Consider the following 23,664-nt stretch of genomic DNA (forward strand, 5'->3'; position numbering starts at 1 on the left):
ACGCTGTTATTTGGGCACAGGTTTAAATTTTTTTGTTTGCTCGTCAACTTGTCAGATGTTTATTGGATTTGTACTAGTCATAGGACATTTTGCTGGGTTCTTAAACTCTAAAAAAACATAGATTTTAAAAAATATAAAAATAAATAGAATGTTAAAATAGCAGTAAAAGTGACCATGCGTGTTAAGTATATTGTCTCTGTAATTATTCGGTTTAATTTTGATTGGATTTTATCTGTAACAAGGATATTGATTTCTATTTCAAATTCTCTTCTCTGCCATGTTGTTTTCTCTGAATTTATGAGCCGCTTTTACTACTAAGTCCATTGGCACTGCTGCTGCTGCTTTCACAATGGTAAGTAGAAACTATAGACAATTGTTGAACAAAACTGCGGAACTTAAAGCCAAATCGGGAACTTTGCCATCATCTTGTAAATATCCCCATTTGACGGATCACAGGCTTGGGTGTGGTTTGTTAGTGTCTTTTGAGTCCTGGCTACACCTGGATCTTCTGAGCACCAGCCCAGTGTTCCTTCCGTTGATCACAGATAGGGGCAGTGGTCTTTATCCATTTCTCCAAAACCCCACTCAGCCAGTCCAGTGACTCTTGGTGGTGGTTTTAATCATTTTAACAACCGGTGGCATTTGAGCTGTTTCTTTCGCGTGGTTTCCGTAGATACTGTTACATCCCTTACATGGTCAAGTGAGATTTGTTGGTTCTGTAAGTTAATTTGCCCACTGTGTTGATTGAATTTATTTATATCCTGATTCTGAAAAAGATTCTGAAGCAGCTAATTTGACATTGTAGGTAGAGCAGATAGTCAAGATCTCCGAGTGAAATGTGTGGCTCCAGATTTACTCCTCTCGTCTCTTTAGACTAACTCTGTGCTTAGTGCCCTTCCTTCTGCCTCATTCTATGCTGAAATAGCTTTTGTTTCTTTTTCCTTGTCCTTCAGTGTCTACCAGGGAGCTGTCACAGACATTCTTAAATGGAAATTAAGAATGGTTCCCCCCACAGAATTCCCCACCTTGGCCTTTGTTTTCTTTCTTTCTTCTTTTTTTTTCCCCTTCTTTTTTAAAGAGATTTTATTGAAGTCTAGTTGATTTAACCATGTTGTGTTAATCTGGCTTTGTTTTCTGCTCTGATGTAGCTACTGCTGCTGTCCATCTTTGCGCTGCAGGCCCAGGGCTAAGCTGAGCGCTCAGTGCTTGAACTTGGGTAGCTATCCCTCAGCAGCGCCTTCTTTGTGTTGTTTTCTGTTTCTCTGGATAGAGGCAGATTGCCACCATAAAGAAAGAAACCTACTTACCAGTTATATAGGCCTCAGACCCAGTGTATTTACATTTTAACTCTGAAACTTGAGAAGAAAAGCTAAAGGGCAGTGCCATTTTGGGTCATTTATAAATCTTTTATGTTTATGTATAGATGTCTGTAAGGATTAGTCAAAATGCTTTAACAGCAGCACCTTTTAAGGGCTAAAGGAATTGGTAACACAGGAGGGAAATGCTATGACATGTACATTTCAATGACTTGTGTTGCTGGTTGCTCTGGAACATTCTTGAATAGAGAGATGTGAATTGTAGTAAATGGAAATTGCTAAGGATGTGTGCATGGAACAGGGACATCCAGGTGCTTCCTTTCTTACCTCCTTCCCCTCCTATACATCTTTTTTTTTTTAAGAAAAAGAAAAATGGTAAAGTTAGGAGAAAAAATGTAATACGTATATATATAAATTTTTTAAATTTTATTTATTTATTTATTTTGGGGGGGGGTTGTTGGGTCTTCATTTCTGTGCGAGGGCTTTCCCCAGTTGCGGCAAGCGGGGGCCACTCTTCATCGCGGTGCGTGGGCCTCTCACTGTTGCGGCCTCTCTTCTTGCGGAGCACAGGCTCCAGACGCGCAGGCTCAGCAGTTGTGGCTCACGGGCCCATTTGCTCCGCGGCATGTGGGATCTTCCCAGACCAGGGCTCGAACCCGTGTCCGCTGCATTGGCAGGCAGTTTCTCAACCACTGCGCCACCAGTGAATTGTATTTTTCTTAAGTCCCTCATTTCTATATCAGTATGTAAGACAAGTTTGCTTTCTTTGAAATTGGATTGTAATGATCTGTGTAAAGAGCCACTGAACTTTCTTTCTTTTTCTTTTACAGATACCATATTTCTATTTAAAATGATCGTGCCATTTTCAATCAGGCAGCCCATCCAAACATGCGGACCTATTATTTCTGCACTGACACAGGAAAGGAAATGGAGTTGTGGATGAAAGCCATGTTAGATGCTGCCCTGGTACAGACAGAACCTGTGAAAAGGTAAAGGCTTGTAGGGAAAATAATGGTGATTTCCACTTACATTTTATTTGCCTTGCAAGTATGTCATTATCATAGTACATATCATTTTAGTAGTCATGATATGAAACTGTTTCTTCCTCAGAAAGCAAGGATTAATTCATGTTTTATATTAAACTAATACACCTTTAGTTAGTTTGAAATAACACCTGCATTTTTATTCCACCTTCCCTCTTTATTCATTTTCACCTATCGGTGTACTGAGGTGAATCCAGAATCCTAACATTCCAACTGAATGTTCTTTCTTCTTACAGAATTATGTTTAATTTCCGGTAAGTACATTTTCAATTGCTATCATTTTTTTTTTTTTTCAATTGCTATCTTAAAAGTACACAAGACAGTGGTTTTTTAAGGTTCTAAATCTTAGAAGAGAATTTATACTCATGAAGTTAATTTCATTGTGTTTTTATATTATGTTGTATGTTTTTCAAGTTTAATAAATTAAAATAAAATTTTTTGATGAGTTTCATTCCTTTGGCATTTCTGGGTTAATTCTGATTGTTTTATGATGAATGTCTCCAGAAAATAGTTCATCAAGCATTTAGATTATTTCTAAATATATCTACTTCTTGATGAATTCTGCCTTCTTTCTTTTAAAACTCCAGGGCTTAGATTCTTTGGTAATATAAATATGTACTGTTAAAATTGATCTAAGTGTGATTTTCTTCCCCTGCTTTAACATATGAATCATTTTAATATTCGACTATATTAAGATATAGTGAGAGGAAATCTGTTTCTAAAATATGTAAATAGCAGCTGAATAATGGGCTTACAACATTTTTGTTATATATTCCTATAATTTGAAGAAAGATCTATGATGCAGTTAAATTTTTCTTCCAGTCAGCAACAATTGAGCGCATATCTCATATAAGGAAGATTGCTAACTTGCAAATTTGATCTTTTTGCTCTCTTCTCAGGAAATTATAGGATTGTTACATTGTAAATCTTTTTTTTTTAAGTGTGTGTATTAATAAAGTCTTTTGATGTGTTGGTTAAAAGACTCAAGTTGATGCTATATAAGTAAATTTGTGTTTATTTTTTAAAGTATCTATTCCAAATTAACTTAACTAATCACTAGTAATTAGAGCTAGGGAAAAGTATGGAGAAAAAAAGGAAAGAAGGTCCAGGGTTGAACTCTGGGACACCTATTTTTAAGAGTAACCACCTCAACCGTATACATTTTCTAGGTTGAGAGCTAATAAAAGGAAAATCTGCTTTTGGAATTCCATGTGTAAAAATGACCTGAATGGATGTAAAAATGAGGTGATCATGACTGGCAGCTAGAGAAAATTTGTAGGTGAAAAAAATTAATTGAAAATCTTAAGATAATATTAACTTACGAGTAGAATTTTCAGGGAATTGTTTAGAATACAGAAGTCAATATAATAATTAACATATGTGATTGCCAGATAATTTCAGTATTGTATGTTCACTTATCCCAGAATTTCAACTTCCATGTTCTTTTCTTGTATTTTCCACTCTAAAAACTAATGATTACTCATAAATTATGGTGATAAAGATGATATTCAATATTTTGTTTTGACTTCCGACAACTATTCGTTGATTATGTGCCCATAGCAATTTTTAGCCAGTTGTGTTGATATAATTTGCCCTATTAGCCAGGAATTGTTGAATACCACCTATGTGCCCAACCTTGTGTCAGTCGCCATTATCCTCTAGAAATTATGTCCTTTATTCTACTTCTAGCTCTTAGCATTTTTATCCTGCCCTGGTAGTCTTAATCATTCAATATGAAGGTACCTAATTACTATACTATTTTATTTCATAAGATGGGGAGATTTTGTTTACTTGGTTTTAAGGTATTGGGCTCTTTTTCCCATATGGCCAGAATACTTACAAATGTTTATCACAGCATATCACCTAAGAGATAGAACATCCAGTTTTTAACTAGATAGTTCATTTCTTCTAAATTTATAAAGTATTTAACCTATGAACTACAATGTCATTGTCCCCAAGTGTACAGAACATTGATAGCATTAAAAAATCTAAGCATAATATACATTCTCTGAATAATTTCCATCTCCAGGCCCATTATTTTCATTTTCTATATTTGCATGTATTTTCTGCAGTAACTTAAATGTCACTTTTTAAAACTGGATCACAAGTTTTACATTATTTATGTTATCTTAGCATACATTTCTGAATCAGTTTTGGTTCCATTTAGAGAAAAGTCAGCATGTGTCTTTTTTGATTACATCTCTTAAATCTTTGAGAAAAAAATTGAGGAAAAAGTCATTGCAGTTCTAATTTAAAATAATAGCTTTTGGTAGACTAGAGGTAACTAATTTTAAAAAACCTTTTCAGATATTTGATATTCAATGTTAAAAAATCCTCCCCACCCCTGAATTTAGCACGGATAATTGTGCTTTTAGTGTAGATCTTCTCTGACTTTTATCTTTCAAGGGAAAGAAGCTCCATAGCATATCTAAGTAAACTTTAACAGTGTCTAATATTCCTTCCAATCTGGAAGCTATGAGTTTTATCTAACATAAATATATGGATAGTCCATAACTGTACTCCAAAGAAAATAGTCACATTTCCTTTTATTTTTTCTCACTGATTGTATTCCTAACTAGCTATCTCTGTATGGCTGTATAGGATATGTATAGATTATGTACTTTCTACACATCACTGAAACTGGCAGCAATAGCACACTTAGGATCCAATAGGAACATTATTATGTATTGAAATGTGCAAGGTTGGCCAGTTCCCGAGAGGGGCCTCCCCGGTGTGGTATGATCTTGGCAATTTCGTGCAGGTTCAGACACTCAGCTTGGTCTTGTCAGATCCTGGAAGTGATTGGTCTCAGGGAAGCTGATTCTCATCAAAAAGACCCAGATATAGCAGCTGGCATGGTGAGCAATAAAACTGTCCACTGGCCCAGGCACATACTGCTGAGCAGCCCATTCTTCCTGCGGGGACGTGGACATGAGATGCCAGATTCTAATCCACAATTGCTTGATGAGATGGAATGGTAGTGGTAATAAAGTCTGTGGCAGCCACTGATTTACTCATCTAGTCCTCACAACAGTCTTGTCTCCTTGGTGCTACAATTTTCCCCATTCACCACAGAGAAGATTGAGGCTTGGTCAGTTTCTGCACCTTGCCCGAAACGCAGCTAGTAAGAGGTAGAGCTGTCAGCTGAGCACATGCAGTCTGGCTCCAAGAGCTCTTACCCGAAACTCAGGTCCTCTTGAACACAGACACAGAGAGTTAATCAGTCATATGGTTCAGATCTTTGATAGCATCAGAATATTATTTCCATTGCCACAAACCAGAGTCATGTTTGTCTCATGGTGAGTTAACCCTCCTGGCTGGAAACCATGTTATTTCAAATGACTAGTTACTGTGGTCTTTTAAGTGTGGATTTTTGTGGTTTCACTGTCAAAGGGCAGTCTTATTTGCTTTCTTTCCAGTTTTCTAATGGTGGGGACACTCATCACATTTTTCCTCTAGTGCTTCTTTACGCTGTATTTTAGGTTTAATTTTTTTCCCCTTTCTATTTATACATTCTGTTGTCGTACTTGAATTTTCATACTACAATATTGGGGATTTGTGCAGACTTCTCCTCTGTGACCGTTTCGGGGGGTTTTTTTTTGGTAAAGTTGAAGGTAATTTTATGTTTTTCCTAGATTGAATCCCAGAAATAACATGTGCATTATTTCATCTGGCTTTCTTCTCTGATTTCAGAGTGGATAAGGTTACATCTGAGAATGCACCAACTAAAGAAATCAATAACTTTCCCAACCATAGAGTGCTAATTAAACCAGAGGTCCAAAATAACCAGAAAAACAAGGAAATGAGCAAAAATGAAGAAAAAAAGGCATTAGAAGCTGAAAAATACGGATTTCAGAAGGACGGCCAAGATAGACCTTTGACAAAAATTAATAGTGTCAAATTGAATTCTCTGTCGTCTGAATATGAGAGCGGGTCAACGTGCCCGGGTCAGACTGGACACTACAGGCCAGTCAATGTGAATAGTTCAGAGAACAAAACAGTCAATGTTAGCCTGGCAGATCTTAGAGGTGGAGGTCACCCAAATACAGGGCCCTTACACACAGAGGCTGATCGAGTCATACAGAGAACGAATTCAATGCAACAGCTGGAACAGTGGATTAAAATCCAGAAGGGGAGAGGTCATGAAGAAGAAACCAGGGGGTAAGTGTCTTGTTACGTGTTGTGAACCCAGGTTTCTTTCCTGTTATGTTGGTGGGAGACTGGTTTCTGAGATACCAATTCAAAGTATTAAGTTCGAATTGCGTTTGAGATATTACAGCTTCATTACTCATCTTTTTTTGATGGTAATCAGGTATCAGTGTTTTTTCTCTGCCTCTCAGTGTTCTGTCGCCCAACTTTACTAATAGCAAGGAGCCATCCTCCCTGGCCCAGCACAAGAGAAGGCATGGGCTGTGGGTACAGATCATGTTTGTTTGGGATGAGGAAAGGAGCAAGACCTAGCCTCACGCCTCTACATGCACACATGCGTGCACGAACACACATGTGCGTACACGCACACACACACAGAGTGAGAACTTGTCTTCACTCTCCCCACCGCCCTGCTGTTTTCCACTAGTAGCTTCTGCAGCTTGATGTAATGCAAAGGTCTCCTGAGACATGTAACGTGGAGACCGGAAAGGCTTAGGCTCTCTAGTTCTCAGTCTCATTCCTTGGCTTTCTTAAACTCATAATGCACATGGCTAAGTATTATATTTATTCATCTAAGCATTTATTCATTCATGTACACATTTGTTCTTTCATATACTTATTGTATAACTACACTATGGTAATCATGGGGCCAGAAAGTGAATTACTGAAAAGATATAGTCCAGATTTCTCACAAAGGTTCTTAGTCCGGTAGAGGAGAAAGTTAAACAAACAGGTACAGTATATGGTGACAAATACAGTGATGGAAGAACAGGATGCTGTAAGAAGATGTTTTGGGGACAACCAACACAACCTAAGGGTTCAGGAAAACCTCTTTGGAGGAAGTGAAACATGGGCCAAGATATGAAGGACGGTATGCTTATCTTGGTTTACATATGCAAAACTGGTAGAGCTGGGAAATGACTCCAAAGACGTGAGTCTGGCTTAGGCACAACTGCTGTGATGATGGATGGGAAGCAAGGCTGGAGAGAGAAGCCAGAGGAGATGTATGCAGATTGGTGTTTCAGCAGTATCATCCCTGCTGCAGAATCTGGAGAATGAGTTGGAGAAAGTTCAAAAACTATTGGAATGAATGAAATGAGAGGAAGGGGATGTAGTCACGATATAATTGACAAGGCTAGTTGGGCGCTTGGATGTGCTTGATTGCAAACTGGTCTCACTCGAGTCTAATTTGAGCTGGGGGAAATCAAGAATGACGCCCTGCTTTTTGGTCTGGTCATCAAGTGTTGTCCGGTGCCTTTCGCTGCATAGAGAAGGTTTGGGAAGAGAGAAGGTAATGAGTGATTGGACAGGTTAGATCTGAGGTGCCTGCAGTCTGTATCTCCAAAGAGAGATCTGGACTTGAATAAGATTTGGGGTGTCGTCATTATATCAGATATGCTTAAAGGTAAGGATGAGAATCAGAAAGAACATTTATATTTAAAGGGAAAAAAAAAGGATGGTGGGCCTGCAAAAGAGACCAAAAATAAGGGCTAGAGGAAACGGAGGAAAAGCAGGTGATGGTGGATGAGAAAAAGTGTTGTGTTGTGTTGTTAGGTGGGAAGCTGGTGATGCAAGATTTATAACGTACTTTAATGAACTAACATAGTAAAATTAACTGAAGACTTACTGTAACTCTTACCTCTCGATAGCAGGAAACCAGAAAGCAATGAGTTACTAATGTTTTGGTTAAAAGCAGATGAACTTTTGTAATAGTGGAATGTCCTTCCAGTCTGGGTGGCTGTCTGCCAGCCTCTTCTCTCAGGAGTGCAGCTCAGCCACGGCTGCAAAACCCGACTCCCGTGATGTGTTGCTCACTTCCGTTTTCTTCTCCTCCACCCTCAGTGCTCACTTTTCTAATATTCTCAAGGGACAATTGTGAGAAACAGTTGCTGTTTCAGAAATAAAATTTGATTAGACAGAAGAAAAGCCAGAGGTAGTTCTGGGCGGTGATGGGGGGAGAAAGGATGTTTGAAAGTACTTATAAATGTAATTGTTTTCAGGGAAACAATAATAAAAATCCCAGCCAGAAGATCTGCTGCATCTCTACCCGGCAAATTAAATCTCACTTCTTAATAGAAGCACTTTTCCTCAAATAAAATCATACTTTCTTAAGGTTGAATGGGTATAGTTAAAGGGGTTCAGTATCTGGAAGTTAATTTTTTTTAATTGTTGAGCATAAGTATTAGTTTTCAAGCACTTGTTAAAGTCCTTGGTTGGGTATAATTAACACACATAAAGGCTCTTTATTTTGACTGCAGACCTTCCAGCTTCTGAAGGCTAGTCTTAGGTTATTTTGAGCTAAGGTTTTTCTCCACGTTGCTCCTCCAACTTCAGCTTCACTGGCTGGAGTCCAGTTTGGATCACTGAAATAGATCATCTACAGTATCATATGAACTTCATGCTTAAGAAACAGTTGCGAGGTTTTATAACGAAATAATTTTTATTGGTGGGAAGAAGCATAATGGTAATACATGGTACAATTCGTTTTGTGAAACTTTATGAAAGGCTGGCATTTATTCCTAAAGTTCTGATAGAAAGAATAGAGGTTTAATATGTAGTCATATAGTAGATGCCTGCATCTGTGAGCAGAGCCTGAAAGTTTCTTTGTGAGCGGCGGGCACCGTTCAGATGCCGGGAGCCTAAGCCATTGTTCTGCGTGGCAGAATCACAGGTCAGGGTTTTCATGGTGTTTGACAGGCAACTGCTGCTGAATGGAGCACTAAACCTGATGGAGGCGCTTACAGAGTTCGTTTCTTAAGCTTTCACTTAAAAGTAAATCACACTTTGCTTAATTTGAATTTCTTTGGGGAAAACCACTGAAGGAGACTGTAGTTTTTTTAAAAAGAGGTCTCAAAATGGTAGAAAGTATATGGGATAAAAATAAATATACTTGATGACAACCAGATTTTCCATTAAAATTCTCCAAAAGGAGCTCCAAAGATGGCAGAAGAGCCTTTTATACTTTGTGGTCCCTAATTAGCCAAACTTGGTAGGAAAATAGCCTGCTGTTAATGATCACATGATAAGTGTTCAACTTCAATATCCATCTCTGCCACAGGTTCCAGCTCACGTGTTATGAATGCTTGGGTTTTGTGTAATCAGATTTTCTGAACTGGAATTTAAACATTAGTCCACAGGCAGTTTTTCATGTATTTTAGATCGAAAATGTGTGTCCCCTCTTTATATGATTATATATGATCTTTTTACAGATTTCCAAACGGGGTATAAAGCTAATATTATTTATGTTTTCAGTATATGCTTCTATGATATAGTTCTGTGCTTAATCCAGAGCTTCTTGCACAGCAAGGTCTCTATAATATTTCTTGAGTTTATGAATGGCCAAATAAACCAAGGTATATTGGAGTACGTTGCTTGAGTGCTAGGGCAGAATTTCTTGGATGGAATCATCTTCCCCTGTCTGACACGCTTTCTAAGCACATAGCCGTGGGGTTGCCAGCTCTGGACTTTTTCCGGTTTCTGGCTTAACGGAGAAGGTAGGAATAGGAAGGGAGACCAAGCAGGGGAAAATTAGGAAATGTACATGAAGAGAAAGCAGCAAAAAATTAAACTCTTTCTACTGCTTATATCAGAGTATTATTGGGTACTTTTCTCCCTCACTTCAGCCCAGAAGTCATCAGATGGTTGGCCCCTGTATAGTGGTTCTTGGGGTGGGGTATGGGAGGGAGGGTGGTGGGGATAAATTTTGAGCAAGCCTGTTTTAAATCAAGACATTGAAAAGCTGAGGGATGATCAGCATGATGAAGGAAATTCAATTGAGGGGAATGGTTGAAGAAATTGGAAATATTTCAAGTACAATATAAGACATGGGATTTTAGAGTTGTAAGACCACTTTGTGATCAAATCATCTTCTAGATGAGAAAGCTGAATCCCAAAAAGTTTCAGTTGGCCAGATATCAGTAGCATGTGAAGGACTCTAGCACTTTAAGATTATGCCCTTCCTTATTTAGGGGTATCTTTTTATCTTTAAGTATATCATTGCAATAGAATAGTAAAGTTTTTTAAAAATAATTTTCATACTTTTGGCACAAATTTTAAAATAGAAAGTTGATAACCAACCCCAAGTATTAAAAGGAGTATGATCTCTTGGTCTTCGCCACACACACACTTGAACATTCTCTCAGTCCCAGAGGGACTGTAACTTTTCTAAGGTCTCCGCACTTAGTGGGAAAGCAAGAATGAAAGCTTGGCCCCCCTGGTTTTTGACCAACTGCTTTTTCCCACTTGACTAATAATGAAGTTCACAAATATTAAAACATTGTAAAATTCCAGAGATTTGCAGTTTTGTATCTGAAATATTATATTGGAAGTATTTTGTCTTTCAATTTTGAGCTTTGGCTTCAAGTCATTTTTATTTCTCAAATTAAGAAAAGTTATCAAGGGAAATTATTCCTTCAAGCCACAAATGTACTGATGGATGTACTTCTTCCCATAGACAGTCATGCTCTCAGAAGGACGTGGTACAGTAGAGCCTCACCACCTGCAGTCCTTCATTTCCTGTCTTTGCACTCTTAGGCACAACTCAAAAACTCCAGTGTTCCATCCACACGCAGAAACCCTATTTAACTATTCTGGTGAGATGTGTGAAGATGAGATTCTAGGAGTTTATTTATATAAAAACAAATAAGATATGAGGACAGACTTGAGATGAGATCTTGAACATTCTTATTTCTGAGAAAAGTTTAATACTCTTCTTTCTTGAAATAAAACTGTACCTTGTGTGGAATTAATAGTCTTTTATGTGAGTGACATAGATGCTGTTCACTTAATATATTAAATCCATTGAATTGAATTTCATAAAAAGATTAAAATCTGTTCATTAATCACTTGTACCTTATATAATATTTTGGTCTTTTAAAAAAATAAGTCCTAAGTATATATTTTACCTACCAAGAGGAAAAAAAAAATTTTACTCTAATTTAGAATCTGGGAAACAGCTCTCCTTCATTTTTACGTTCCAATTGTTCTTTTATTTCAGAGTAATCGCTTACCAAACATTACCAAGAAATATGCCAAGCCACAGAGCCCAGATCGTGGCCCGCTACCCTGAAGGCTATAGAACACTCCCAAGAAACAGCAAGACCCGGCCGGAAAGTATGTGCAGCGTAACTCCTTCCGTTCACGACAAGACAGCTGGACCTGGGGCCGAAGAGAAGCGGAGATCCATGAGAGATGACACCATGTGGCAGCTTTATGAGTGGCAGCAGCGTCAGTTTTATAACAAGCAGGGCACCCTCCCTCGCCATGGCACCCTGACCAGTCCTAAAACCATGGTGAATATTTCTGACCAGACAATGCACTCCATCCCCACATCACCTTCCCACGGCTCCATAGCTGCTTATCAGGGCTACTCCCCTCAGCGAACCTACAGATCAGAGGTGTCTTCACCAATTCAGAGGGGAGATGTGACGATAGACCGCAGGCACCGGGCCCATCACCCCAAGGTAGGACGTCTGCTTATGCAGGGTTCACTGCTCCTCCAGGGATGCCGCGTTTTACTTCTAGTACACGTATCTCTCTCTCTCTCTCTGAATGGGAGAGACAAGAAAATGGGGAGGAGGTAGGCAAGGCCAGCTCGTTTTTTGGTTTTAAAAATTAAGGAAGAGTATTCTGCAGTGTCAGAATCTCATGTAGAAAACCTAAGCTTGCAGTGCTTCATCTCTCAGGAGCAGCTCTTTGGAACAGATGCATTATGTATTCTTCCCTGCTTGATAGCATGTCTCATCAGCTTTCCCTGTAGGTTAAGACCACACACATTTTGATTGGCCCTTCATACACACAAATGCTACACCCACCCTCTTCTAGCATCCCTGCAGTCTTGTGTCAGGCCCTTCATGTTCTTTGCTAAGATAAAAGTGCTAACCTCAGGACTTCCCTGGTGGCGCAGTGGTTAAGAATCCGCCTGCCAATGCAGGCGACCCAGGTTCCAGCTCTGATGGGGGAAGATCCCACATGCCGCGGAGTAATTAAGCCCGTGCGCCACAGCTACTGAGCCTGCGTGCTGCAGCTACTGAAGCCCGTGCACCTAGAACCCGTGCTCTGCAACAAGAGAAGCCACCACAAGGAGAAGACTGCGCCCCACAACGGAAGAGTAGCCCCCGCTCGCCGCAACTAGAGAAAAGCCCGCGCGAACGAAGACCCAACACAGCCAAAAATGAAATAGATAAATAAATTCATTTAAAAAAAAAAAGTGCTAACCTCATCTTCTAACCAGCGGAAGATATGGCATATTGAAATACTCCTCAGGTGTCCAATTGCATATTAAAGTAACAATGCTTACTGATATATATACTTTTATTTTTTTTTTGTCCGTGCCTTGTGGCTTGCGGGATTTTAGTTCCCTGACCAGGGATCAAACCCGTGCCCTCATCAGTGAAAACGAGGAATCCTAACCACTGGACTGCCAGGGAATTCTCTACATATACTTTTTAAAAAACTAAGTTATAAATAGAGATCATGCTTTAATTTGCACCTTAAGTTGGTGTAAGCCTTGCTTAGTAGATTTTTTGAAGTGAATTTTAGAGTGCTTTGCATTGATCAGCTTTTCATAATACTGAAGCAGTTGTTTTGATCAGTCACCCTGTGTGCAGCTGGGTCTCTAATGTCTGCCCTAAAGTGAAAAGGAATTTTCCTGTCACTTTTTTTTTTTTTTTTTTAATTTTTTTTTTTATTTATTTTTTATTTTTTTGGCTGTGTTGGGTCTTCGTTTCTGTGTGAGGGCTTTCTCCAGTTGCGGCAAGCGGGGGCCACTCTTCATCGCGGTGTGCAGGCCTCTCACTATCGCGGCCTCTCTTGTTGCGGAGCACAGGCTCCAGATGCGCAGGCTCAGTAGCTGTGGCTCACGGGCCTAGTTGCTCCGCGGCATGTAGGATCTTCCAAGACCAGGGCTCGAACCCGTGTCCCCTGCATTAGCAGGCAGATTCTCAACCACTACGCCACCAGGGAAGCCCTGTCACTTTCTTTTTAATTCTAAAGAACCTCTTGCTTTATTCCATCTTGAAAAGCACCTTTTCTTATCCTTGCGATGGGCTGACTCCTTCAGTTACATCATTGCATAAAGCATTTGCTTGATTTTTCCATAAATAAGCATTAGTTAGAAATTAATAAGTCAATCAGGAATTTTCTTCTGGAGGAAGCTTTAGTTTGTCTCACCAAAAAAAAGCTCACTTTGAACTCTGCTGTAGCAAAGTTCAATATTTTGTCACTTCGTACATCCAAAGACTAATAAAAATAGTAACAATATTCAAGAGAAATCTGATCTAATACAAATTCTTAGTGTGTGGTTGACGAGTGTTCTCATGGCCAAAATTTATATTCTCTTGCAGCAGCAGATATGAGATGCGTGTGTGCTCTCTAGCCAGTTTTCCCAGTCAACTAAACATCTCCTCCTCCCGAAAAACTTCTCCAACGTTGCCAATTTTTCTTTCAAACTGTCCTATCATCTTCCTTGATGTGATCAGTGGTTATCAAAGTAGGGTTCATGGACCCTTAGGGAGTACCTGGGGGGTACCTGAGGGTCCCCATGACCCTTTCAGGGAGCCTGTAAGTAAGCTCAGAACTATTTTAATAATAATAATAAGGCATTATTCATTGTGTTACCATTTTCTAATAGTGCAAAAGCAATAGTGGGTAAAAGTACTAGCACCTTAGCCTAAGTCAAGGGAATGGCTCAGACTATACTAGTGGTCATTGTAATGCTTCACTGCCACAGACTTGCCGTAAAAATAAATCCCTTTGATGAAACAGTAAAAGATAATTTTATTCAATCTTGACTTTTCATTCCATAGTATTTTAATATTCTGTGTGATGAAATGGGAAATGTACTTAAAGCATTTCTATTTGCATACCAAAGTGCTAATAGTTGTCTCAGGGAAAAACATTTGAGTTGCCAGCAGAACTAGCTCCGTTTTTGTTTTTGGTTTTTTTTTTTCAGCCTCTTAAGTTTTTATTAACATGAGTTTTCAAAAATAAGCATCCAGGGACTTCCCTGGTGGTGCAGTGGATAAGACTATGTGCTCCTAGTGCAGGGGGCCCGGGTTCGATCCCTGGTCAGGGAACTAGATCCCACATGCGTACCACAACTAAGAGCCCGCCTGCCACAACCAGGGAGCCTGCGAGCCTCAACTAAGACCCGGCACAACCAAGTAAATAAAATAAATAAATATTTTAAAAAAACAAACAAACATCCATACTAGTGTTGTGAGGTGAGGGTGGGAGAAGAAATTCTGCTCTATTGGTAATAAAGCTCCAGGTTCATCCCGTCATGGATCTCATAGTCCCCCAGAGACACGTCTTCCTTAAAAATCATGTACCACTTCTTCAAAACAATCTTGTTCCAATGGGTGCCAGTTTGGGCTGCAGTCAGCTTCTAAGGTCCCTGATGGTGTCATCAGTATTGCATTTAACTCAGAATTTCGTCCCTAGACGGTCGTTGCAGACAACCTTGATCATCCTAGCTGGAACTTGAGTCACCGGAACCATCTGACGCCACAACCTTCTCACTCTAGTGCAGAGCCCAGGCCTTTTTTTTCTTCCTTTCTTTCTTCTTTTTTTTTTTTTTTTTTTTTTTTATGAAACACCATTTTTACTTGAAAGAATGAATGACAAACTATAGTTGTTCAGACTTGGTATTTGACAGACACTTCCTCAGAGTGAAATGTTAGCCTGTCACTTCAAGGAAAGCAACCCACAGTATCTGTCACCGACCACAACATTTGAGCTTTCAAGCAAAAATTAGAATTTTGGAAATCTTATATCTGCCTCTGTGAGCTTGACAGCTCTCTGGTGCTTAAAGATCAACGATGGTATTAACAGATAGGCGCTACTGATCTTGTAGACTAACATGTGCCAGCATTTGGAACATCGGCATAACTCACTGACCCAGTATTTTCCGCATGGCCAGTGTTTGATGTCTCAAAATCATAGATGGGTAAAAGATTCATTTAAAGTGCAAATAGACTAATGAATGGATGTCAGTGTGACAGAGTACAAAAAGGTCATTGATACAGTTTCAGATACCACTTCGCAACTAACCTTTAAGAAAGTACCACTTTTTGACCTTTAGTGCAGTATCAAAGAAGAACATCTGCAAATATCCAAAAAAGCTATTCAAGTTCTCTTCCCTTTTCCAATTACGTATATCGAAGGTGGCTTTTCTTCATGTACTTCCCCTAAAAGAGATTATCACAACAGATCGAATACAGAGGCAGATATGAAAATCCAACCAGACATTAAAGAGATTTGCAAAACTGTAAAATAATGCCACTCTTGTCACTAAAATCTCCTTTTTAAGGATGTAAAGGGCTCCTGAGACCAATAAGTTTGAGAACTACTGAGCCAGACTTTATGGAATTACTCTGTTCATCAATGTCTGTATTTTAGTCCTGAAGTTTTAGTATCTATCTTCTTTCATAAGCACCAATAGCAATTTTAAATGGCATTTTATAATATGATTTTCATCACTGACATTGACCACAGAATTTATACTGTGCCTTTTATCTTCCTAGCACATGTATGTGCCTGACAGGAGGTCAATGCCAGCTGGCCTAACCTTACAGTCTGTTAGCCCCCAGAGCCTCCAAGGCAAAACGGTGAGTACGATATCTTTATTTACCATATGATGTTTTATTTATGTGCTACACATGATAGCACATATCTGACATAGCTTTTAAGTTTGAGTTTTCAGAGAGGTGCCTCCCAGAGAAAAACCATCACTAGTTTTTTGGAAGAGATACTCATCAGTAGAATTTGGAATCATGTCGCCATTTCAGTGTCTTCCTGATACCTTTCCCTGAATGTCTGACTGCCTAAATACAAGATTCTGTTTTCCAGAATCTTTATAACCTGGGAGGGTTTCTTTACTTTATAACCTGGGAGGGTTTCTTTACTTCATTGAATGTTAATTTCCTCTTCCTTAAAACGGAAGTTGGAGTAGTTCCTTAGGGAAACAAATCCAGCAAGCAACTCTGTGTCTATAGTCAAACCACAGGCCTGTCAAGTTTCTCCTGTGGATTTTTATATAGATTAACTACCTTAGAGCAGAAAAGAAACTGATTTACATATTTATGCAGAGAAAGAGAGACTGTTAGAAATACTAAGTTCAAGCAAGTACTTACCTTTACCATTTCATAGTGTTATTCCTGTTCACATTGGAAAGGAGTTATGTTACCAGGACACTATTACTCTTCAAATTGAAGAGAAAAGGTGATTTTTCATCACTTCATTTGATTTTAATGGCATTCTTTTATCAGGGGAACTATGCTTTCATATTAGTAGGTAGTCTTAATTTCTTTGAAGATATGATTTGAGGACCGTATATATAGTTGTTCATTATTTAAAATCCTCTTCCTGCAGTAATCAAAACAAGTTTATCTTCTATGTATTTTTCAAACATTGTTTTATTTCATCTCTTACATGCTTAGATATAAGGCAGATTTCTTGGCTTTAAACTACTTGTGGTTTACTTATTAAAGGCGATAGATATTGCTTGACTATAACTAAAAATGTTTAACTGTTGGAAATGTTAAACATTAGATTGTTGATCTGGCAAACAGACCTTAATCATAAAATAATGCTAAGTATCATATTATGAAATTTTCTCTTCTACCTTGCTCCCTCTAGTGGCCACTTAGGACAAAATTTATTTACCACCTCCTCCTTTTGGAGGAATCAATTGTGCCTCTTTTTATTTTGCCTCAAATTTAAACATCTAGCAAACTTATTGTAATCTTTCATGCTTTTGAAAATCTCTTTAACTCCGTAAGTAATAAACCAGAGTCTTAAGGTTTCTTCTTTTAGTATTTCTGTCAAATATCCCTCTGGGTCTTAGACTATCTAATCCCTTACCCCACTCTCCTTTCTCTCTGGCAAGACCTCTAGAGCTTGATATGACGACATAAGATGTGGACTGTCTCACAGTCATGAGGTCACAAGATGTGGTTGGCCTCAGAGCAAAACCATCTCTTCTTTTCCTGTTAAGAAATTTCTTAAGTCACACATGCACACACATTCTTTGACTGTTAAGAAGCTATTGTCTCGTCTGTGTGGATACTCAGAGAATCCAATAGTAACTATGGTTTACTTGTGACATTTTTTCCTCTTGAAGGCAATAGCCTTTAATGGAACTTCAAGTAACAGTTAAAATTGATTTGTAACAGATACAGACTACTGTACATAAAACAGATAAGTAACAAGGATTTACTGTATAGCACAGGAAACTGTATTCCATATCTTGTAATAACCTATAATGGAAAATAATCTAAACAATATATATATATGTAACTGAATCACTTTGCCGTATACCTGCAACTAACATAATATTGTAAATCAAGTATACTTCCATTTTCTAAAAAATGATTTGTGACCCTAAAAAAAATTTTTTTTTTATGGAAAATAAAGGGCAACAGCAAATGAACAGAACAGAAGAGAGCTCAGTGTAATGCTGTGCTGTAGGCAAAACAAGTCAATCTCGGGAACGCTTTTTGGCTCGGAAGTTTTAAGAGCACAGCTGTAGCTCTTAAGTGAGCAGAGTCTCCCTGTGGTCTCTGTGCAGTTTTTAATCATAACAAAGCTCAGTCAAACAGCGAATGATATTTTATGGCCTGTAAGACTGCCAATGACCATACTTTACTGCATTTCTAACGAAAAAAAATATATCGGATTGGCCTGTTAAGGAATTGTATCTACCTTTGAAAGTTTATTCCCCTCAGAGATCAGAGTAACCAATCAGGAACCAAAAGGTTCTCTGCTCTCCGCCAAGGGTGGAAGGAGGGTTTATGCGCACATGGAAACGTTCTGTGTGTAGTAAATACATTTTTTTCTTCCTTAAAAATAAAAACTGGTCTTTTGGTCAATATAAAATATCCTGTGAAAACACTAACAGTGGCATTTAAAAATATAATTGGGAAGCAGTTAATAGATCTCAGGTACTGACTGAGCTTAATGATGTGAAGATGTCATCCAAGTTTTACATGAATTTTAATTCTTTTTGTTTACCTTCTGTTCTCTAAGATAGAGTGTTGGGCATGCAGGTATTGTTCTATTGCTATAAAAGTCTTAGGTGTCATTTTTAAACATCTCGTTAAAATATATTTTAATAATAGCTCTCATGTACAAACCTTTATAATGGTGTTTTTCTTTTTTTTGGCATTGCACTTTTTTATACTTAAGATTTAAATATTCTCTCATGAGTTCTGAGAAAATGCCTTAATAGACTGTTGTTTTGCTGTATCTTACCAAGTAATACTGTTCCTTCTATTTCTCTAGATATCTATGCATTTATGTATGACCTATCATCATAGTGCCTAGGCACTATGTTTGATGTCAACCATAAGAGGAAACTTGCCAAGAAATCTTGGTTTAATATCTGTCACTTAAGACCACAATTAATCTGTTTTCCACTGTTTGGATTCTTAAATTGTACTCCTTCAGCCAGAGGAGCTTACGCTGCTGCTTATAAAGCTGAGACGGCAGCAAGCGGAGCTGAGTAGTATCCGGGAGCACACGTTAGCACAGCTCATGCAGCTAAAGCTCGAGGCGCACAGCCCAAAGGTCAGCTATGGAGACATGTGTCTGTGTGTCTGCTCTTGTCACTCACGCTGAGCCATTCATTATTAATCGGTTTGATCAGCGTCATTCCCGTGAGCATGAGCCCATCCCACCACTGCGGCGCCGCCATCGCGATCTCCTATTGACCCTTTGAGAATTCCCTTGCTTATACGTTATGAAAGGAAAACGTGGGTCGGCTGCGTTTCTTCGTAGCCTTCCACCCACCCACTCACCCACCAACTTTTGGTTGTGAGGGAGGAAATGCATGCAGACTTCCGAATACTATTGTCATTTCTCAAACACTAACTTCCACCTCCGGTAAAACAGATATTGAAGAGTCCCGTTGTTTCCCATAAAGTATTAAGTTGAGAAGTGATTAGCGTTTTAATAGTACTGCCTTTTAAATGTCAAAGATTAATTTCGTGTGTTCTTGATTTTTAAAATGAACACACGTAAACATTTCTCAAAGGGTTGAATAGCCTCTGGTTATATGAGAAACATCCAAAGAAGTAGTACCATATTGCAGAAAAGAATTAACATGTAAAGCTTCTAACCTTGAGTCTGCTAAAGCCATTTGAAGGATTTTTCTGCTTAATGTTTCAGCTTATATGCATGTCTACTTAATTTCTTACAAAACTAAGTGTAATTTATAATCATTGTATGCATCATCTGTGCCGTTTACAGGGGAGCATGTGTGTGGAAGTCGTTGTGTGCTGTGGTATAATATAGGTTGTGACAAAGTACCTGTTTTCCCTGTTTCAAAATTGACCTTTTCATAAATTCCGCACCCTCTTTCTCTGTCCCTTTGTACCTTGATTGATGCCTACTAGAATGAAATCCTTTCACATCACCTTCAAAGGAACACCATATATTTGGATCATCAGGTGGGCCTTGAAGAATTTTTCTTACTTATCATACCTTATGTTTTAATGTTTTCAATGTAGTACAATTTTCGGACTACTCAGATATTTCAGTCATTTTGCGTTAATAGTGTGACTTTTACAAGTGGCAGACTAAGAGACCCCTCACCAGGGGAATTCAGGAATACCAGAATAAGCAGGTTAGAAAGGGCAGTTGTGGAGATGAGGTGGGATAACAAATGCCGGGTCTCCGGAAATCGAGAGCCTGGATTCTCTAGATTTCTTTTTTCTTATCCCAAGAATACTTGTACTTACTGGCTTGTACCAGCTTGGAGGTGACCTAATTAAAGAAACAGGCACCCAGCTGTGAATGCCTTGTTGAAGGCCAGGAGGAGGTGGGTGTGGTGCTGTCTGTATTCCCAAAGGGGAGGTTAACGATGGGTGAAATGTGCGAGGAAGGTATTTTGTAATTGTTTGCCACCTACCCCCAGTGTTTGGTGTTTGCTAAGGTCAGTGTTACAGTGGCCTGCAGTTGTTCGCGTTCTCTCAGTGGCAGTGAGCATGGTTGGTTAGGGTAAATGTTGAAAAGTGAGTGGAAGTTGACTCACTGACGCTCCTAAATGTTGGCGTTTATGAACTTCCCTGTTAATATTTAATTTTAATTTGATGAGGATGTTTTATGTGTTCTTAAACATAAAATTTCTTCTAGTGAATGCTTTCTTTGTGCATATAAATTAAGGTAGAATTTGATTTAGCTTGTTTTCAAAACGTTCAAACTTGAATATTTTATCAAATGAAAGAGGTCATTGCGGAAAATGCTATAAGACAGTATTTACATATTTATATCTGCCCTGTTTGAAACAAAATAATAATGTACTGCTTTAAATTAGTTCTATTTAAAGAGGGATTTTGCATTAGGATAACCCTTGAAAAGATGTTCAATCATTTTTCTTTTAATTTTTAAAAGAAATATGCTTTTGTTAATTTGTCATTTATTTTCCCACAAAATGTTTTCATCATAGTTTTGCCTATTGGAATGCTTTAGAAATCAGCATTTCATGAATCCAAAGTCTAGTCTTCACTTCAGAGACTGGTGCTATTAAATTTAACCACAGTGTACATTATACAATCTAATAAAGACATGTTTGCCAACAAAATAGTAAGATAAGCCTTCCCTCAAAATTCCACACTGCCAGAAGGCTTCTAAGGTACATGGGGAATAACTTTCTTAAAAGCACCTCTGTCTATAAAGCTAGAGATCTTTCTGACAAACAATGGGATATTACAAAAATTAGGGTTAAAAACAACGATATGAATGTGACTCTGAAGTTATCTAGAATCTCTGGAAATAAACTTAGTGGTTTATTCATTTATTGTTAATTTACTGCTCACCTCAACAAATCAAAACTGGCATTGCAGACACATAGAACTTGAGCAGCTCTTGGGAAAGGACAGGTAAATATGTCGAAAAGACCACCATTTGCTAAGATGCCTCTCCTCACCTCCCTTTCCCGGATTGAGCTGTTTCCTCCCTTGGCCTTAGTGGCCCAGATCCAGTTGAGGCTTCTGTGCCCATCCTTTGCTCCCTTGGCAAGGTGACTTCTACAATCTCAACTTTTAGGCGACGCGCTAAGGAGTGCCTCTCTAGAAGGTGGAAAAGGCAAGGAAATGGGATCTCCCCTAGAGCCTCTGAAGGGAACATGGCCCTGCCCACACTTTGGTTTTGGCCCATTGAGATGATTTCAGACTTCTAGCCTCCAGAAGTATAAGAGAATGAATGTGTGTTGTCTCTTAATTAATTAATTAATTAATTAAAATAAAAATCTCAACTTTGTATCGATCCTCTCTGTTCTGTCAACATGTCAACAGAGCTTTTCCAGTAACTCACCTTTTTCTTATATTAGATCCCAAAATAGTTATATTATTCCACTTTAAAAATTTTGTGATAATGAGAAGAATTGTAGAATTTGATTGTTTAAATGATGATTTGCATTGAAATAAGACTATTTCTGATGGCAAAAATTGGACATTTTTAGATAATAGACAGTGCATAAAAAACATGGTGAGGGCTTTGCCCAGAAACTCAGATATGCCTAAATGTGTACGTCCTTAAGGTTTCCTAAAGAAAAATCTCTCTTTAAATAAATTGAAAAATTTTATGGTTTCAAATAATTGCATTTAATATAAATGAAATATTTACCTTTGAACTGTCCTGTATTTTACATCAGTAGTAAGGTTATTGTATTTTACATCAGTAGTAAGGTTATTAAGTTATGTAGAAAGAATTCTTGGTAATTTTGAATTTTAATGAAATTTTTCACTCAGCTCAAACATTTCCAGCTTTTAATCTTGTTACTGCCAGTAGCCGATTCTAGGTGACCAGGTGTATTTTTATGGGCATTATTGGTTGCCTGGGTTTATAAACTGATTCGCGAGTTTTATGTAATTATAAATTTGAAAGTAGATTTTAAAACCTGAAAGTCAGAGGCTCTGGTCACATTTTATAGACTGTATATCATACCAAGAGAACATGTACTAATTGATACTCTTTCAACACTTATTCTGCTTGCTCAAATAAATCATCAGAATAACCTAAGGCCAATTTTTAATGGATTTAAATTCTCTTAATCCCTATCACTATTCATGAACAATAGAACCAAAGGGTAGTCTCTGAGTTACTTCAGAGGTAAATTCATCTCTGATATTATAACAAATAAAAAATAAAAGTGCCTTGTCTGAAATGCTGAAGATTTACATATTATACAGTCAATCGAAAACTCTTGACTTCTGGTGCCATATCACCATCATGAGGACAAGTCATGTACTGAAGTGTTTTTAAAAATAACAAAAGGTATACTAATTATATGGTAGAATTTTCTTCTGCTTTTTGTTTTACTCTGAAGTACGCTATTACAGTTTGTTTATGTTTTTACCCAGTTAGTAGACTATTCAACGTCTACATTTCTTAAGATGAGCCTAGGTTTGTCATTTTTATGAATTTTAAGATAAAACCCCCAAGTATAATCTGTGAAAATAAAATAATCCTAACTGGGTACTTTATGAACCTCATCCAGGTTCTATTTCGAAAATGAATAAATACATAATATATCAGTAACTCATTTTCTTCTCATTTAGCTTAGTCATCACTGAACGTTAGAGAAGCTTTTGGGTAACGTTTAAGTGAAACTTGGAAATTTCATCCTGCAGTATACCTCTGGAATGGATTTGACATTGTCTCTTCCCTCGTTCATTCCTCTACTACCAGAATATAGGAGAGGGGGGAAAGGCCATAAGTGCAATCTTGCAGTGACCCTGTACTTGCCAGGAAGTTGGAGTAAATTCGAGATTATCAGCAGTTGTAAGGGCATCTCCTCCTGAAGAATGGAGTGTCCTCTTGCCGTTCTTTGATGGTGAGGGAAAAGAGACTGTCTTGATATATTTTCTTGTTTTCTCAGAACAGGGCAGATTGAGTATGAGTTTTAGAGCTATATGACCCTGCTGAACATGTATTTGATGACTAGGAGTTCCTAATATTTCGTGGAGCCACGTGCAAATCATCTGTTTGAAGCCGGCATAACAGGTCCCCGTAGAAGCTGACTGTTATCAACCGCCTGCTGTTCAGCTGGGGCATATATATCCACTTCAGCAGGTCTAACATGGCGAGCAGGGACTTCATTTTCTTACTCTTGTCCCTTACGAGGATTTCCTCCGGTGTCTAGTTCTCGACTCCTG

At 38.3% G+C, this 23,664-nt stretch overlaps 1 protein-coding gene and 1 pseudogene across 12 annotated transcripts in view; one reads left to right on the top strand and one right to left on the bottom strand.

Annotated features, from left to right (window-relative positions):
• PLEKHA5 (pleckstrin homology domain containing A5) overlaps nt 1-23,664 on the top strand; it is a 239,560-nt gene that overhangs the window by 161,879 nt on the left and 54,017 nt on the right. For 5 of the 12 annotated variants that reach the window (XM_036865732.1, XM_036865720.1, XM_036865723.1 and 2 more), the window contains 6 exons: nt 2,190-2,305; nt 6,053-6,520; nt 11,505-11,970; nt 16,033-16,116; nt 18,956-19,075; nt 19,903-19,956. In XM_036865732.1, the coding sequence (XP_036721627.1) occupies nt 2,190-2,305; nt 6,053-6,520; nt 11,505-11,970; nt 16,033-16,116; nt 18,956-19,075; nt 19,903-19,956 (1,308 nt within the window). The remainder of the gene's footprint in view (nt 1-2,189; nt 2,306-6,052; nt 6,521-11,504; nt 11,971-16,032; nt 16,117-18,955; nt 19,076-19,902; nt 19,957-23,664) is intronic. The other 7 variants (XM_036865726.1, XM_036865728.1, XM_036865729.1 and 4 more) reach the window with 5 other exon arrangements.
• Nucleotides 14,751-15,027, bottom strand: LOC118901919 (annotated as a pseudogene).

Source organism: Balaenoptera musculus, chromosome 10 (genome assembly GCF_009873245.2).
Source record: "Balaenoptera musculus isolate JJ_BM4_2016_0621 chromosome 10, mBalMus1.pri.v3, whole genome shotgun sequence".
NCBI classification, from domain to species: domain Eukaryota; kingdom Metazoa; phylum Chordata; class Mammalia; order Artiodactyla; family Balaenopteridae; genus Balaenoptera; species Balaenoptera musculus.